This window comes from Apaloderma vittatum, unplaced genomic scaffold (assembly GCF_000703405.1).
Source record: "Apaloderma vittatum isolate BGI_N311 unplaced genomic scaffold, ASM70340v1 scaffold186, whole genome shotgun sequence".
Classification (NCBI taxonomy): domain Eukaryota; kingdom Metazoa; phylum Chordata; class Aves; order Trogoniformes; family Trogonidae; genus Apaloderma; species Apaloderma vittatum.
Genome location: NW_009719747.1, coordinates 1 through 19,864, shown reverse-complemented (window position 1 = coordinate 19,864; position 19,864 = coordinate 1). Strand labels below are relative to the sequence as shown.

The following is a 19,864-nucleotide window of genomic DNA, read 5'->3' as shown; positions in this document are numbered from 1 at the left end:
TAGAAGAGAATCTCTCTGTATCCTTTGCTATTTTTAAACCTTCCACATCTCAAGATTCCAGAAAATTTTACTTTTATCCCATAATACTTATCTATGGTGTGGTGGTGTGTCTTTCATGGGGGAGGGAGAAGAATAGCATCTTGAGATGCTCTCAAGTTACATAGTTTCCTAACTAAATCAGCAAGGCCAGCTGCCATACATCCCACTTGGAAGTCACTCTGTTTAATCTTAAGCAACATTTTCAGAAGAACGTGAGTGGACACCAGAATGCAATACCTACCTAAGGGACTGAACTACCCACGCAGCAGGCTATTCTTAGGAAGCACACAAGCCAAGTTAATCACTCTAAAAGAGCAGGCCTGCACATTTTCTTCATGTTTAGTTCTGTAGGAGGCCTGGAAAGGACTTTTTTCCTTGCAGAGCTACAACACTTACTATCATTAAGTAACTTGTACGAGCCACTTTCTTCAAAGGAAAATTTTCTATGCAAAATGGCCTTGCTGTTCAGGGCAGCAGGGGGGCAAGGGTGGGTGGGCAGGGCGAGAACAAAACCCCAAGTCATAGGAAGGTAAACACGTTTCTTTCCCGTGCTCTGAAAGGCAGTTTAAGTTCTCAGGGAAGTAATCCTAACAGTAATGGCTACACAGGAGGAATGGGATTCTCTTCTTACTCCAAAGGTGCTGGAAATGATCGTCAACTTACCCTGCAGGACAGGTCAATATCCTTGTATGACCCGCACATCCTATCTTCAGCATCTTCCAGGGCATGCTGCTCCTCAGTGCCACCACCACTACACGAAGAGGCACACAGCAGCATTTAAAAAGTACCATTGGAAGGAGAAAGATGAGGGGATAAACTCAATCCAACCCTCACACTTCTCAGCATATTCATATTTCAGACTTTTTTTTTTTGCTTAAAAATGGTCCTTTAAAGTAAAGCAATTCCTCCTGTAGAGATGAAAGGGGAGGCCTTCCCACCGATTTCACTACACAAAGGTAGGACAAGATCTTCAGGCAATCAGATGTTCTGGTAAGGTAACTTGTTTATTTCTTCCCTCCTTGGTTGATGATCAGAATTACTCTGAGAAAACGAGCCTAGGACACGTATTCAGTCATTGTACTATTTCAGTTTTGGAAACAGGAGGACAGAAAAAGGTCTTTTACTTGTCTAAGGAATATCCATATTGAATTACTTCCAGATTCAGTTATGCAAAATGGAATAATAAATATTTGGCAAGGAAGCTACCTATTCAATATTTGTGTTTAGACAAGGTTGCTAAGATAATTTTGAAAAATTTTATTATTTTATTCATTATCTTCATCTTTCCACACAACTGCTAATCTTTTGTACTGCGGTTATCTTGATCAGGAAACAAATTAATTTGTGGAAGTTCAAGAAGTTAACTGTGCCTTATTAAGAGATTCCACCGTCACTTAGATGCTTCCTGAATCTTTGCAAAGACTCTCAGGAGCTACACAGCCCTTGCATTTTCTTTCCCAATCATTCCATGATTTCTGCTAGAAGAACGCACAGATAAACCACTTCCTGGACGAATGTCATGGTACATCAAAACAACTAAAGAAGTTCTCTTTCACAAGGATCTTAAGTAAAGGTCCAGTCTTCATCAGCTTGTAGAAATCACCTCCATAGCCTCTCTCTTACTGAGCTTGCCAAGAATATCTAGAAAAGGACTCAATTGTAAAGAGACACAATTCTTTTGGAGTCTCTCACTCAGAAAGAGAAGTATTAATTTGTTCTGATGTTTCTTCCTGAAATGTAGAACCTTGATTATAGAAAAGGATAAGAAGAACAAATGGTGTGGGGTTTTGAAAGGAAGTTGAGTATCTGTAACAGAAATAGTTAAAGTAATTCTCATTATTTCAATTTTCAGATGGTGGGGTGAGGTGGAGCAGAAAGGACTGCTTTGCTTTCTCCTGCATTGTTTAGAAGACACTGTACAAGCCATAAGAAGGAAGAAAACCTTACCTACTGTACCTCAGAAAAAAGAAAGCTGATGAGCCACTGGAGTCACAGCCAAACAAAGCAGAGTTCCTCCTTTGTCAAACAAAACAGTGCTAGAAACTTTTTTTTTGTGTGTGTGGAAGAGATACTGAAATCTGAACCAGAAGAATGAAAAACATGCTAAGCATGACTAAAGCAGAAAAATGTTGGATGTTCACTTTATGTTTATTTTAAGGTTTTCTGTTGGTTTTCAGGATGGGTTCATTCTTTTTTTGTTAATATCACCCTATCTGTTGGAAGATAAAAGCTTATAAATATACGTATTAGTGAGATTTTATCTGAATTAGCATTTGTACACAAACAGTACGTACAGTGGCAGACCAAGTACTGTACTATTTCTTTTCCTGAAGAAAAGCTTTTCAGACTCTCATAAGACTATGGATCTCATAGTATCAGCTACAAATTTGCAAGATCAAAACCTCAACTTTCATTAAAAATAATAGTATTGGCTCTTTTACTCTGAAATGACACTTGAAAAGATCAGTCCAGTTCTATAAAAGCTTAAAAAACAAATCAATCAAACAAACAAAACTTCTCAGGTTTGGTTTCCCCCTCGAACAACACTACTTGATTTTGTGTCCTGATTTTTGACTACTGACACAATACTGTAAATGAAGCAATAAAGGTAAACCTTTAATATATCCTTGTTTTCATTTCAAGTATATTCAACCCAAAGTAGTTATTAAAAAAATTTTTTAAAAAATTGAATACCTCAGTCTGACCTTCATGGGCACTGGATTCATGAGTGACACGAATAGCCTAAAACCAAAACATATTTCAATCAGATTTTAGATGAGAGACTTTGAGTGTTTTAAGAATCACCGTACGCACTTTATCAAATGCCACAGATGTAACTATTTTCCGTCAGTGCTTGTAATAAACAAACAAACAAATAAATAAATAATCTCCACTTCCAAAAGACCAGTATTTCAGCTTCATCACAGTTAATTCAAATCAAATACATAACAGTTTGTAATGGCACTTAAACACACAGAAGACACTAAGGGTAAGCATTTTTGTTATGTATCACTTCTTGAGCAGACAAAATACTTCAGACAGAAGCTCTGAAGAAACATCTTGTGTCTAACATTTCCACAGAAGATGTCATCAAACCTCGCTGTTACTGTCTGTTACTACTTCCCTCGGCCATGTGTTAACACCCTTATTCCTGGGGGCTTCACAGTAAGCGTGAATTGATCTCAAGACTTGGAAATTGTCATTATTTTCATTCTGAAAGAGGATCATCATTACCATCAGGAGCCACACTACCCTTCTCCCCTTCCACCACTGGTCAGATGTTTCTGCTACATCCTTTCTGACAGCACCAGCGTCTGGCTTACCACACTATCAGACAGCTCATCTAATTGTTTGGGGTGGTGGGGGAAGCAGATTATAATATTTCAGTCAAATCAGCTCTTTGTGTGCCCCAAACTGCTAAAGCCAAGGAGAGATGACTGAAATGCACACATGAAAGGAGGCAGCAGAAGGACCATCTTTCAGCAATAGCCTCAGATGAGTTGAAATTGACCATTAAACTGCATCCTGAACCCACCAAGAAGATGATGCACACATTTCTCATCCATTTTAAAGTCATTTTAAACTAAGCCAGTGAATTAATACGGATGAGGAACGCTGACGAAATCCATTCTGCTGACTGAGCTGTGGGCAGGCAGGAATACTTTAAACTACCAAAGCAGGATTATCTTTGTGGCAACTGTCTGATCACAATCTCACATCTAAAATCAAATTGCTCAAATGTTTCCCTGCTCATGCAAGCAGTTCTTACACCATTTCAAGTAAAAGTAAACATGATACTAACTTCATAAGTTTCTAGATACTTGGCCCTCTCTTCAGGAGTCATAGATAATGAATCTTCTAGGAATTTTTTCAGTGAAGAATTAGTTTCTTAAAAAAATAAAAAAAATAAACATAATTAGAGTCATACTTTAACTCAAACTTCATTAAGAGCTTACAGAATGCTTTTATCCAACAAAAGATTTAAAGATATATCACATCTTCAAGACACTGAAGGCTGACTGAAAGAGGAATTGCTACCTGATGCACTTTGCAATGTTTTGAGTGCTTTAGTTCACGGATTAGTATGAAATACTGCTATTTATAATTATAGGTAGAAATGTTCTGAATAGAGATCATCCTTTATGAATGGTCATATTCAGAGAAAATAGTACAAAATGTATCCCTTCCCCCCATGCCTCCCCATGGTTAAAGAAAAAAAGGGAAAAGTCAAAAAAAAACCAAAACAAAACCAACCAGCCCATCAAGAAAACTTACCAAAATTCATTTTATCTCTGTTGTTTGCAATAGCATGAATTAGTCCAATTGTTCCGCAAGCATTGTTAATGGTCTGCTTCATGAAATACACTGATGATTTGACATCTTGCCCCTTAGCTTTTATTCTCTCTTCTTCTTCTGTTCTGAAGGTTTCATACTAGAAGTAAAGATTTTTCACAAATATTACAAATATATATTGTTGACATTATTCAAGTAAAAATACTTTTTAAAAAGTAGCAAATTAACAAAAAACAAAACTCAGTCTGTAATTCAAAATGCTTAGCGCATGTGGCTCAACACGTATAAATAAACTTACTCAGCTGAAGAGAGCTCTGCATTGTTTCTTAACCCAATGCCTTGTCACTAGCCTAAAAACCAGTCATACCTGAAACAGCATTTTGAAATATGTGTTATCTAGCATAATTTCAAAATTTCTTTTTAAACTCACATAAAGTTACTAAAGACATAGGTCTCCAAGTGAGGTGCTGGAGAGGGTACAGAGGCAGACTACCAAGCTAGTAAAGAATTTGGAGCATGTGTCCTATGAGGAACGGCTGAGTGATCTGGGGCTGTTTAGCCTGGAGAAGAGGAGATTGAGGGGAGACCTCATCGCTCTCTACAACTGCCTGAAGTTGTAGAGAGGCAGAGGTTCGTCTGTTCTCCCTAGAAGTAACTGATGGGACAAGGGGAAATGGCCTTAAGTTGTGCCAGGGGAGGTTCAGGTTGGATTTTAGGAAGAATTTCTTTACTGAGAGGGTTGTCAGGCATTGGAACAGGCTGCCCAGGGGGGGGGTTGAGTCACCGTCCCTGGAGGTGTTTAAGAGACAGGTCGATGTTGTGCTGAGGGACAAGGTTTAGTGGTGTTGATAGGGCTAGGACAAAGGTTGGACTCAATCTTGAAGGTCTCTTCCAACCGAAACTGTTCTATGATCATGCAAATGTAATACTTTAGGTGTTTAATCAGCATGAAGCAGTCCATTTTTACATTTCATTTTTTCATTTCAAACAGAAAAAGAATGAAAAAATCCACAAATGTTCCACTGTTCCTTCTTCCTCTTTTGCCTCTTTTCCTGTGTGCTTCTGCAGACAAAAAAAACCCAAGCAGATAAGCTTTTTACACCAGTACAACAAAAATAATGTGGAATGTTATCAAGGAACTCTTCCTGTATATCCATTAAAAATTTCTGTCAGCGACAAACAGTAACAAGAAACTTTTCCATGATTCCACAACTGCAGCTTGTCTGAATGTTCTGAATGGCCTAAGAGCATTTAGAAAGCATTTTAATTTGACACCACTTATGTACAAGTTAATAAAAATATCCTTATTTGAGAAAAAAAAAATTGTACTGAGCACAATTGGACAAAAATTCAGATTACAGAAGGTAAACGATATAGCTGCCATTCATTCTCTGCCAAACAAACTGCATAGCAAAAATAAATATATAAATGTTCAGTATACTGAAAATACAATTCTGAGCAAGGGTTAGACCAGGTCACCTCAAGAGGTCTCTCCTAACCTGAGCTATCCCGTAATAGGCATTCATAGGGCCATGCCCAAAAATGCCCAAAGCTCACAGTATTCACTCTCTCTAGAACCTACAATGCAAACTAAGAAAGTCATTGACTTCTAAACTATAACCTCAAGATTTTCTGCATGCTAACAAGAAAACATGTTCAAGCAAATTTATATATAGGAAACAAACAAAACGAACTTCTAGGAAGAAGAACAAAGACATGACAGAAAAGTGTTTACGAAGGCAGCAAAATTAAAGAGGAATATTTTCATAAAGGCAGACGCAGCCAAGAAACATTAATAAATAAAAAATTAAGAGCAGAATAAAACAGGCCTTATTGAAAGGGAAATTGAAGAAGCAGAAAGTACTCCAGAAATACAAAATACCACTCAGTAGTCTTGTACAATTCACACTGAACAACAAAAGCTTCGGAACATTGGAACTTCACATGAAAGATTCAGCTCAGGCTAAGCAGCTGACAGAAACATTTGTGTCCCTTACATTTCTGAAGGATTAATGTGCTGGAGAAAATCTCAAATATTTAGCTGGTGGTAAAATTTGATTGATCAAAGCAACAGAGCATATGCTGTTTTTTCTGATTCTGTTTGTCATGTGCTTCTTCAGGGTGAAACTGGATACACCTTCTGCAACAAGAGGAAGGTTGCTCTTTCTCATGGGATAATCCCATATCGCGATCCAAGGAAAGAAGTTTGCCCAGGTCAAGAGGCAAAAGAAAAGCGACAGTCACAGAAGGAGGTCAGACTCGGAGCTCAAGCGGGCAGACAGAAACCACAGCACACAGAGAACAACACCTCAGAGGTGACAGAAAGGAAATTTCCTGAAGACAGGTGAGGACAGTTAAGGGTTTGTTTAAATTCAAAACTGTCAAGGTGACTGAACTAAGAGCCTGAAGAGGACTGCCTGCATAGCTGTTTTGGAGAAACTGAGAATGCAAAGGTTTACAGGGCCTAAGGAGTAAGAGGACTGACCTAATCACCCTTCTCTATATTTAAACAGATGTTCTTTTTGAGAGACACATTAAAAGGAAGAAGTTTGGGCAAATTCACCTCAAATTTTTTGGCTGACCTTATCGCAACCATGTAAGATTCCTATAAACTGAAAGATCAATATGACTCACATATTTCAACCTACACAACACTCAGAGGGGTTATGCAAGATGGATGTCTTCTCTGTGGACAAGCATGCAATGACATAAAATGAGCAGACTTGGAAAATTTAACCAAACCAACTATTAAAAAAGCTAACACAGAGGAAGAAGAGGGGAAGGAAATCCTCTTTCATCCTAGAAATATGCCCCATGTGTCCAAGAAGCAAAAGCCATATTGGTACTGATGACTGAACCAAGATTGGATTGAAGTTTGATTCGCACAACAGTGTGAAAACTCAAAAATGTAGTTGCATTTGAAGCACTACAACTTACCTCCTATTTCGCTTATGCTATTGTAGCTTTCAGCTAAAAGTAGCAGAATTGAGCCATTTCACAATGCATATTTAAAACTTGCTTAAAAACAATATTTAAGTGTTTTTTAGCCTTACATTGCCTGTAATAGGAAAATGTAAGGCATATTTCTGTGCTTCTACACTAGCTTTTCTCAACTTGAGAAGAAATTGAAAATACATGTGTAAGGTAATGAAAAGAAGGTTCTGAAAGAAGCATTTTGTTGTTGTTTTTAAATAAAAAAGTCCTTCAGTTAAGGTTTGTGTCTCATCTTGATTCTACTATGACATCAAAGTACAAGATTCAAACCATTCATTCACATTTAATTTACAACAAAAGCAATTAGCTGATTCTTAAATAAGCATTTACCTTTTCTGTTATTGGAAAGAGTAGTAGCACTGCACAGACAGGTCTCGGCACCATGCTAAGCAGTTCTGGTTCCATACCATAAACATCTACAAATTGCCAGTCAGGATGTATGCCTAACTGTTTGAGAAACTGGAAAAGAAAAAAAAATAGAATAACATTAAATAAATATGCTCATATCTTTTTAGAAACGTAACAGACTATTTACAATGTGAAATATATTGCAACCACCCATACTTTCCAAAATTTAAGGAGAATAAAAGAGATTTCCATTTTAATAAATAAGACTGAATAAACCACAGTGCTAACATAGATGCACAAAATCTCCATGTTTTAGTTTTTTAGATAGCTTCATGAAAGGGAACTGAAAACACCCCTAGCACTATTTACTAAAGCAGTAAAGCATTTCAGACACTTTCACTAGAAATCATGGGTCAGAGCACATGAATAAAGTTATATTATTTGACTTTGTGAATACTTCTGAATACCTGACACCGTGCTCATATCAGAGCTGCTGGGTTTCAGCAACTCAAAAAAATTGTGATCTTTGATTGCATCTTGAAGAAAGAGACACAAGATACATATTTTAATAAGGTGTGCTTTTTAAGGTGGTTTTTTTTACACAAAAAATCTTTTCAAGCTACCACAGAGCAACATATTTTGAAGTAGACAAAGATTAAGTGCCAGAAAATAATAATGAATCGTCACGTAATTCTCAGTTGCTTCTTTAGAACTTCTGGATGGTGTTTAAGACAAAGGCTTTCTGATCGTCTATCCTATACTATAGCTAAATGTTGTAATACGAAAAGTCATTTTGGACCTTTTACCTAACATTAAGCTACCTAAGAAGGAAAAAAATACTGTAGCACCTACCAGGCCTTGACAACCTTAGCCTACAATTTAGAGCTTGTGTTTTAATCAGACAAGTTATGTACCTCAAAAACATCTGAAGAATTAATAACTATACATTAACTAAACCAATTCAAAATATTTATGTGATCAGTCTAGAGCTTAACTGAATTCAGAAACCAGTGTTACTATACACACACTGGCCATTCAGAACTACAGGAAAAAAGCTAACTATACACTGGCATACACAAATCCCATTTTAAAACACTGCTTCTACTGGAGAAAGAAATACATTTTTGAAAATAATTTAAAGATGTGGGAACCTTGTGCATTTTTCTAAAAGCTAACATTTTGCATCTTACTACATCTCTGCTGGAAGAACCCTATTCAACAGGAAAATCTTATCCAGTCACCTGGGGCTCTTGCACTTAAAATAAGGAAAGTCTGCTCATAAAGAGTTGCAAATATAAACGCCTGAAGAAACATAACAACAAGTAATACTCCTCTACCCTCTCTACTGGAAAACCAATGAGCTCCGAAAGCATTTCTTTAGCCAGCTCTCAACAAAACTCAATTCTGCAGTTCCCCAAAGTGATACTAAAGAAAACCGGAGTAACTTGCCCATTATCTTCCTCACAGTGAAAAGATTACTTTAAAAGCTTCATCATATTTCCTGCCCAACATTATTTGAGGAAACCTATTTATTGCTACATTTGCAGTAAATACGCTTAAGAATCATGTAAGGTAAGACAAAATTAAACACACTGGTGACTCTGTCTTCTTTCCATCATCCACCTAGTGAGCAGGTTTATGCACACGCACAAGAATTCAGTAACATGCCATGTTCCAATATATTCATACCTACATAGATATAATCGTAAAAAAGATCCAAAAATGAATGTGTTGGTAAAATAAAAAAAAAACCCACAAGAATGTACAATGAAATACATGCATCTTCATCTAATGAAAGATCCCTTCAAACAGCAATTTCGACCTGTGCTGGGCAAGGCAGTTGTCTTTCAGGAGACAGAGGCAAAGGGCTGACTGGCCATACTTAGGAGACAGTTTCTACAGAGGCTGAATGTATTGACAACAAGCATTTATAAATAAGTAAGGAAGACTTTTTGCCAGTAATACATAGAAACACCTTCTACAAGGGGGCAAAATGACAGAAAAATATCCATTCCTTTATGTTTATTAAGATAACAAAGCTGCAATCTGCAGTCAGTGCTTTGAGGAAAAAAAGCCAAACCAACCAAACTCCATACTTTACCATTTTAAATGGATCATTCTCTGTCCTTTTTAAACCGCAAGAAATGACACCAAAAGCAAGGGTAAGTAAATATAATTTAAGTTTGACAAATATTTAAAGAGTACCTTGGAAAAATTAATATGGCTTTCTGTGTATCTACAGTAATAACCTATAGAGTTGACAGTATTCGATTCTGGGTGCACTGCAAAATATGGAAATTTTCTTTTCATAAGGCCATGTGAACATTTTTCCCCGCTTTTCTTTCTTTTTCTTACACTACACCTACTAATAATGAAAACCATGGATTTACCATAAATTCAAAGAGGAAGAGGGAGATGAGGGTGAGAAATAAAGCATCTTTATCAATCTCTCCAGGAAATTTTGTTACCTGATGCAGAGGTTTGTGAGACTGAGCACAAGTTATAATTAAGGCTTTGCAGAACCTACTTTTTTTAACTAGTTTAAAAAACAAGGTAGTTTTGAAGTACAAAAAGAAAATTCACTCAGAGGGCTGCTTATGTAATACACCAAGCTCTTTTGGTTCTGTACCACCTTCATGTCTTGCCAAGACTAGGGAAGAAGTCCATATTATTATCTTTTAATGAAACTGGGAAAAAGGGAAAAAGTATTAAGTATTTACTAGCTTATGAAACAGATGACAGTATATTTTAAACTCTTATTCTAACCCTCTAGGTTGTGAAGATAATTATCACTTTGTGAATATTAAAAAAAATAAAAATCTGAAGGGGAAGAGAGTATATGCATGGGTGAATTTAGATGTTACTTGTACTTCTAGTGCTTTTTCTTATTACGATGGTGACTAATCTTCCCATTGTTTTTATGGCTATTATTCAGAACTGTAGGAAAGATAACACAACTCAAAAAATATCATTTATTATTTTGCAGGATTACACTAAATAAGGGTACAAATCCCTCCCCACCCACCAAAAATACAAATATAGCTCACCAAGCAAAAGAACCCACAATAAGAAGAGGAAACACTAGAAGGATCACGTTAAGCTACCGGACAAATAAGTGATTTAGGTTCTCCTGTCCTGCTCTACATCACTGGGGAAAAAAAAAATCCAAAAAACCAAAACAAACAACAACAATCAACAATGCACAAACCCCAAATGAACAAAATGCTTCCTAAACCCAAGAATAGCTACTCAAACTCATGAATGAAATATTCAACATAACTAAAGCTCCACAGATGGAAGATGCCTTTCATTACTGGCATTGCCACACTGCCTAGAAAACTTAGTCTAAGAAATTATCTAAGTTTCTGTGTATGAGAGTGATGACTAGAAGTAATGGTCAGCACTACAGAGAACAGCAGGAGCACAGGCTTAGTGTGACAGGCAGGGATCTTAACGGACACACAGCCTAACAACTTCATTGTGGAATTATAAAAAAAACCACAACCAAAACACCAAGGAGAGACCCAAAACAGGCAAAGAAGACATCTCCATGTGGCAGGAGGGTTTCATTCAGGCCTGGGGAACAAAAAGAGAGAGATACTTCTAAAAATTCAGTAAGTAGATGACAAAAACCAGCATGGCACTCTAAGTCCCTGCGTAAGAGAGACTGACAGATGGGTAACAGATGAACAATAGACGACAGGATAGAAAGAACCCTTAAAATAAATATATGGGCCTCATCTGTAATGTGGCAAGATGCAAGGAAAAAAAAAATTGATTAATCAATGACCCAGCTGGATAAATAATCTTTTGCAACTGTGTTCTGAATGGCAAGACTGTGGTTAGCAAGGTCAGGGAGAAATTTTTTAGGAATAAAACCAAGTTATTAGGAACCAAGGGAAGTTCTTCAGAGAGACAAAAACCCATATTAGGTGTGACACAGGAAGATCAGGACAGAGATGTCACAAGCAACAGCTTAAATGTTGTTAAGTAAGTTCAATACCTTAATAATAACTAATTTAAACTTCTTTTTTTCCCCTCCTCAGTCTTTTTCTAGCTCTCTCCTAGGCCAGACAAAGACACTGGTACAAAAAGGAGCCACATTATGCACCAGGAGATGAAGCAACTCTTTCCTCACTGACAAAAGCCTTCCTGTTTTAGGACAGCAGGCAGTTCTGTATGTTTTTTAGACAATGTTATTCACAGGGAGGGACCTCTTCTGCTTTGTATTCCCATTATTCAGTGAATACCCAAGCAATTTTATTCTACACGCACCTACTGAATGGGGCAGTCAGGGTACTTTGTGTCTGAGGGCTCGCTCATTTTCAGCTGTTTACCTTCTCTTAGCTTATTATGATACTACATACTCAGGTTAACGTAACTTAGCAGCTTTATATTTCTCTAGATCTGCACAAGAGAGTATTAGTACTCTTTTTCAGTCACTGCTTATCACACTGCTGACTATTCTTAACATAAGTCTTAGAGCATTTGCCTTAGAAAAGGGGAAAAAAAAGATACTTGACTTGGCTATATTATAGAAGTCTTACAGGGGCTCAGAAAGAAAAATAGCAATAGCAAAAACAACCACACATCTGTATCTATGTTAAGTGTTTCAGAACTTTATTTTTATCAATTATTGCTGTACTTTCAATTGTCTATTTCCTGCTGTATTAAAATACTATCCTGAAAAACACTTCTTAATTTTTCACTGGTCCAGCTAACTGTTGGACAAAAAAATCACCTTTGAAATTACTTCACACACCTCACCCCCCCTTATCTGCACTTCTCATGATTTTCTCCTTTTTTTCCCCAGTATTCAAGAAGACCCTTCCTTCCCACCTGATTATTCCTGTTTTCAACTAGCTAAGGGAGAGTGCAGAGCAGATGGAGACAGACTCAGCACATAAGAACACGTAAGTGCACATAAGAACAATGAGAAACAATAGACACATGTCGGAACACAGGAACTTTGAACTTGATACAGAAAGCATTTCAAAATGAATTTAAAAAATAATTATCATGGTCAAACATTAGCACAGGCTGCCCAGGAGGCTGAGGAGTCTCCACTCTTTGAGGTATACAGACCTTGACAGGTTCCCGAGAAACGCATTTTGAACTGAACATGGTTGGGCTACAGAACTCTAGAAGCCCCTTCCAGCCTGATTCTCTTCTGAATCACCACAAACTGTAAATCTGTGTGTCTAAACATTAGTTAATAGCAAAAACATTACAATAAGCACATTTATATGCATTACCTATGTGGTATAACCTATGCTGCTTTTCTTTGTTGGTACCGCTACTTTAACCTACTGACTGAAAGAAGCACAAAGCAGTTATTTTCAATATATGATTTTGCTCTGAGGCACACTGGCTTCCTTTAAGGTTCACAATATGTATTTAATTTTAAAAAAAAAAAAGAAAGAACCCAACACACCTTAATGTTTGTTTATTTATTTTTAAAGACCTTCAAAAGTAGAACGGAAATCCAGTAGACAAAAGCAACCTAGCTACATCTTGATCCGGGCAACTTGATTTAAGCAGTATAAAATAGTACTTCTGCCAACAGTTACACAGCCAGTTTGCAGATTTGATTTATGGGGTTGATGTAGATGGGGAAAGGGTAAGTATGCTAAGAAAAAGCAAGGGCACAATTTATTTTAATGGGAAACTTCTGAAGTAGCTTATGCAAATTTAAATATTGTCCAAAGCAGCTATGCTGTTTTCCACTTTGTCACTTGCATGTAAAACCAAAGTGAAGACAAACACTGAAAGGAAATTGACTTTGAAATTCAGGTGAAATTAAAGCTGTACAGCATTTGAAGATATTTCACATTCCAAATACTAAGACATACTCGGCTGGGTTGGAACCATGAAAACGTAGAACTGGCAAAATGCACAAACATTTCCAGACATGGAGATGCAAAAGTCAAAGAGCTTTTGTGGGAAGAACCAACTGCTGTAATCCTCTTCTAAATGCAAAAGCAAACCAAGACACCAACAGAGTCTACATTTGATTGTACTTCTGCTCAGTGGACTAAAGGATCACTGTATCACAACAAAAAAAAAGAGAATAGTTATGACTTTCTTCTGCAAAACCAAAATATGCCCACGGCTTTAGGAAACTGGAAGGGCTACCAATGAACGCAGTCATTATTTCAGAACTTTTTCATTAAGGCATAAGAATTTCTGGCACTTTGTTAAATTGAAGCTATTTTTTTTCCCTAGAAAGTAGTAAGGCACTGCCTAAAATATATCTGATGGAATTGCCATTAACGAGAAAAAAAAAATCAACGGAAAAACACTTACATTATGATTTATATAACTCCACAAACAGATGGTTGTATCCAGCCCTTTAAGTATTCAATTCTCATTAAACTAATCATTAAAAATATAAATGCACAGTATTTTGCTTTCAATTCTTCATACATCATTTCCAGAGCTACTTTACAAAAAACCATTTGTTTCAGAAATGAAATTTCTTTACAGAAATAAGGGAACCACCTAAACAACATTTTATTGTTTGGGCATTATAAGAATATATTTCTTAATTTTTTCCTTATGACATTTATAGAACGAAAGGGAAGGGATCATTTTAAAATACATTTTAGAGAAGGCGTCTTTCACATCATTAATCAAAATGACTGATGTGACAAGATGGCAGTAGTTGTATAAACTTTAATTCTATACAGGAGGTCAAAAGGCATACTAGAAGCAAATATACAGCTATAACTTACACTACGTGCCTTATTCTTTGGCACCAACCACAGCATGGTCTTGCTCAAACAAGAGATGTTCCATTCTAATACACTCACTTGGGAAATTCCAGATTTACTACCAATTCTTAAATATCCTAAAATGCTGTATTTCAGGACCTCATAATAAAGTTCAAGGAATAAAGACCATTTATTACCACAATTTTTTTAATTAGTTTTTTCAAAATTTGCAATGGAGGAGGGGAGGAAAAAAAAAAAAAAGGAGAGAACACTTTCATCAAAAACGTGAGAAATCTTACACCCACAAAATACTTATCCTTCCAACTAGGTTAGTTTCTTCAAGATGCCTAGAAGAGCAGCACTGACTTAACAGTTCTCTTGATCTTCACAATTTGTATATTTTTAACATACCCATCAAACAGTTCCAAAACTTGAATATTTAGTATGCCCAGGCACTGCCATGTATATCGAACCAGGATATCACAGAGGCAGCAACGCAAATCATGCGGAAAGCCGTGCTAATTGGCTGACCCAGGCTCCTTTCGAAACCACCTCAGTGAGCAAGAGCTGTAGAATGCTCCAGAGTCCAGATGTGCAGCTACCCCGCCTCCGGTTCAAAATAGGGCACGATGTTATGCTGTGAGAAAAATCTACACTCAGAGATCTGTTTCTAGGAGCTAAACAATTACTCATAAGGGACAGTGCAGAGAGCAGCGCAACAAGATAACCTGTCACATGAATCACTATCACTCCTTTTCCACTCTGTAGCACCTCAATCACTTAAACCAGCATTCCAAGCACTAAGGGTTTCCTTGTCACAATTTTAAGAAGCGGAGCAGAAAAAATACTCAAAGGCCAGAAGAGGTAAGTACAAATAGATGAATGAAATACATGGTTGTCTTAGCTTTCAATTACTGAGAAACGTAGAAAGACCAATCTAAGTAAATCTTTCAACTATTCACACAATGCTCTAAACCCCAGATGAAGTTCCAATTTCCCCTTTACAACATATTATCTATTTAACCTCAGAGGTTCAACGTGGATATTACGAAGAACTTCTTTACTGAGAGGGTTGCCAGGCACTGGAACAGCCTGCCAAGGGAGGTGGTAGTTGAGTCACCATCCCTGGAGGTGTTTAAGAGAAGGGTAGATGCTGCCTTGAAGTACATGTTTTAGTGGTGTTGATCGGGCTAGGAAAAGGTTGGACTCAATGATCTTTAAGGTCTCTTCCAGCCAAAACTGTTCTATGATTCAATAAGAGGTCTATATAGACTGAGATATTTTAAACTAGCAGAAGCTGCACAACAAGAGATCACAGAGGATGCCGACAACCCCTTCATATTTGTCCCTGTGCTAAGCCGTGCCACAGACACAACACTTCTCCTTTGCTTGCCTTACACAGAGCCTTTGGGGCTGCTCTCTTTAGAGAGACACAAACTGTGCCCTGGTCTTCCACTTTCTTGAGGCTAGACTCATAATAACAGGCAGTTTTCCTCCTGTGTAAACACTGTTTCCACTCTGCTACGAATTTTCAGAAGGACATCTCTTGTTTCTTCACATCCCACACCATTTCATTCCAACACAGTAGCTCATCTGCAACTACTATCACCAAACAAACTTCAAGAATTGTGGCCACCGCATTTTTGATGACTTTATCAATAGGGCTTTCTTTTGGCAAAGCTTGGGTGATAGCACTGCAGCGCACATAAAACGGAAAGACCTTTTAGGAAGAGTCAAGTTTTTTTCCTCAAGGTACTTAATTCATGTCTGTATTTGCCTGACACCCTTAGGAAATGTGTTCTGTAATTGGGTGAAGACTGACTGTATTCAGTTTCTGCCATTTGGTCTATGTCTGGTGATCTTTATTGCCCCTGTACTTTAAAGTTACAGCTGTCAAGGGTGTCCATGGACTAAAATTAACTTCTTTATGTAGTCAACTCTCAGTGCCTTAACAGATTTTTTTTTTTTTTAAAGAAAAAAAAGTAGGATCAAAGGCCTGACAATAATGTTGGAAGGTAACTAACAACCAGAAAGCAAGCCCTATGTGGCAAGAGAAACCCAAGCACAGTAGTTTAACTCTGAATCACCTAAAGCCAGTGCTTGAGCTCTATTCTTATTTGGATGTAACAAATGCTTGAGCTGACAGAGTACCTTTTCTAGGAAGTACGGATATTTCTTAGGATACGTGAGACAAAGAAAGGTAAAAGGGAATGAAGAAAGGTGGGAGATTGAGAAAGATATCCACCAGTATTATTTTTGTTTATCTATGCTTGCTAGGGAATCAGTCGTGGGTTGCAAGCCAGACTGCAGCAACATCATGACGAAGAATAATCAGCTTGTGTCTGATCTTTTCACTCTAAATATCTGTGTGCAGTCTGACTTTTTGGTGGTAGAAGAAATTGACATCACCTAGTGAACACCGGGCAGATAAACCTCATTTTCTTGCTTTCTCTCTCACATTAGCAGGGAAAGTGAGATTCAGGAAGAAGGATAGCACTGGCCATGTCAGGGCCCCCCAGCTGAAGGTCAGAGAAGAATCCATTCCCTGTCACCACTGTGCACAAAGTGGAGCTTTGTAAATGCAGAATCATCAACTCTTTCTGTGTCAGAGGTGGACTAACAATTCATTCTATCAGACTGCAGAGGCGGGGGGGCAAAAAAAAAAGTATTGTTACAATTAAAGTAGCACTGTATGGTATATTTAATGATGCTGACTTGTCTCCTAAAAAAATAAATAAATAAAAAAACGACCACAGATACATGACTGTGGTATTCTGAATGAGTCACGACCATTGGAAATCTTTAAAGCTAAGAAAGAGTACTCCTGTTTATCTCACCAGCCAGTTTCCAGAACCTTAATTAATTCTAACACATATGCACAAGGGGAGGTCCTATATGCACTAAGGATTTAAAAATTCCTAGACTTAGAGTATAACATGAATGCTTTCAGAGAGAAAAAAACTTTCAAGATATTTTAGAAAGCTTTTATACACCCTATAACTGAGAAATACCAGCTCTTCTCCATTGTCTGAATTTCTACCAAAAAGGTTGCAAGAGTGTCAAATTTACAAATTACGTTTTGAACCTAGAGGACACACAGTACAGTAAGAAGATATTAAAAGCAAATTAATCCGCTTTTAGTATATTCTCTTTCTAGTTACTTGACTATAATACTTAAGAATCCACGCATTTTAGAGGTGACTGGAATTTTGCGGGGGTTTGAGAGTTCATTTCTGCATGTAGCAATAACATCAACACTAACAGAAGTAGTATGTTCCAAGCATAGTCTAACACTTAAGTAAAACATATAAAACACATTTTTTTAAAAAATAGGAAGAAAAACCCCACCACATGGCTAGATGTCTGTGTAAAGAGATACATGTATTAAACTACTGCTAGACCCATGTACTACAGCTATTAGGGGCCCAACAGTATTTTTTTAATTCTGAAGAATTCTAGAACATTTTACAGAACACAGTACAGAGTACCACAAAAAGGTCCTTGCAATTAACTCTATATGAATTTTTTACATGCATTCACAACTTCATTTGAATCTAAAATTACTATAATTGTTGCTTTAAATATAGTCACAAGTTACTCATATCCTGCTTAACAGCCCTGTAGTTACAGTTTACACCATACTGATGAGATTAAAAGAACAATGACTAATAATGCAAGGTGTATTCATATTCAATACTTTTTTTCAATATACCACCACTCAGTTAATGTTCTTCTAGGATTTTCTCCATATAACATACACATGTAATGATATGAGATAATTCAGATTAAAAAGTCACCAGTTTTTCCCTCCTCAATTTCTACTTTACAGCTGATAGGGCTTTATTTGTATTATGATGAGCTCATCTCAACATCTGGAAAATGAGAAGCTAGAGAATTGGAATTTCTACTAGTCATTTATTCATGCTTATTTTCTTGCTTACTGGAATTTAGTTTCTGTATTTCAAAACTAAAAAGTAAACAAATCTAAAGCACAAGGAAATAATAGCACACATTCAAGAAAAGCTTTCAGGAAATGTTGTTAATTTTAACTCAGGACTGGGATTAAAAATTTCTCAAATTGCTCCACTGCAGCAATACTATAAGAATTGTAAAATTATTTGTCCGAGGAAACTATAAAGGCAAATATGAAGTGACCCAGCATCAAATAACCCTTCATTCTTCTGCAGGCCTGCTTCGTATATTACTGCAACAACAACGACAAAACATTCTGCACACATAGAGATTTATTATTGCAGAAATATTGCAACAATGTAGTTTTAAGAATGTCATCTCACTGATGGAAGCTTCAGAGTCTTTTGATTTGAACATCACTCTTAACATTATCAATAGCCTGGCTGAGATGAACATCTGACATCTAATGCTTATTAAAGTTACTCAAAACTATCAGTGAAAACGTGATGTTGGGTTGGAGCATGTGCGATTTCCTTTCAGCTAGAGCTTATCTAACACTGATTTCCTTTCAGCTAGAGCTTATCTAGCACTTGCATTGTTTTGTGGACTAGTACAAGCTCCCTTTCTCTAGCATGTATTCTACTACACTAACAAAACCATCAAAAACAAATCGTGCAAATATTGTCATAAGCAGGAAAGTACAAATATGATAAAATGACATTATTTCTTACAGTCAGCCAAATAAGAGACTGCTGCACAGTAGTGTAAGTAGATTCACAGAAGTGCACAAAGCCATCATGTACGTACAGATCCAGAATCACTACATATTATATATAAATTACAGAATCACCGTCAGGGTTGGAAAAGACCTCTGAAGATCACCTAATCCAACTCCACTGCCAGAGCAGGATCAGCTACAGCAATCACACAGGAACACGTCCTGACACGTTCTGAATATCTCCAGAGGTGGAGACTCAACAATCTCTCTCTAGGCAGCCTGTTCCAGTGCTCCCTTACCCTTACAGTAAAAATATATTTCCTTATGCTTAGGTTGAACCTCCTGTTTTGCAAGTTGCAACCACTGCCTCTTGTCTGTCACCAGACACCGCCAAGAAGAGACTGGCCCCATCTTCCTAACACCTGCTCTATACAATAATGTTTTAACCATTAACTAATGAATTAAAACACACCTTGAAACACATCAGAGATTATATTACATTAAGAGCCAGACCATATCTATCCTCTTTTCCTCTACTGTGGGTTTTTTTTTCCTTTCATATAGTACCTTTACACGGCACCATGTTTTCCGAGGAGGTTGGTCAATATCTGAAGACCGAGCACACACACACCCATGTGGGGGGAAGACATTACTCTCATTGGAGAAGCAGGAGCTTCTATTACACGAAAAAATGAAAGGAGGCGGGCCTGAGGCTGCAGAGAGACTAAACGTTACCTCAAATAAAAGCTGCTTACCTGATTCGTGACCTGAAAAGAAAGCAGAAAACAGAGGGGAGTTAAGACCCTGGCTGGATCCTCGGCCAAAGACCTCCACCCCGCACCCTGCC

At 37.2% G+C, this 19,864-nt stretch overlaps 1 protein-coding gene across 1 annotated transcript; it reads right to left on the bottom strand.

The window, feature by feature from the left end:
• Positions 1-702: 702 nt before the first annotated feature.
• Positions 703-19,778, bottom strand: LOC104269450 (ubiquitin carboxyl-terminal hydrolase isozyme L3-like; the record flags this gene model as incomplete). The annotated part of the gene is made up of 6 exons (XM_009870736.1): positions 19,773-19,778; positions 7,657-7,785; positions 4,315-4,471; positions 3,842-3,927; positions 2,693-2,781; positions 703-790 (listed from the first exon to the last, which is right to left on the bottom strand). Coding segments are annotated over exons 2-6 (495 nt in total), but the record flags the coding sequence as incomplete, so codon positions are not given.
• Positions 19,779-19,864: the final 86 nt, after the last annotated feature.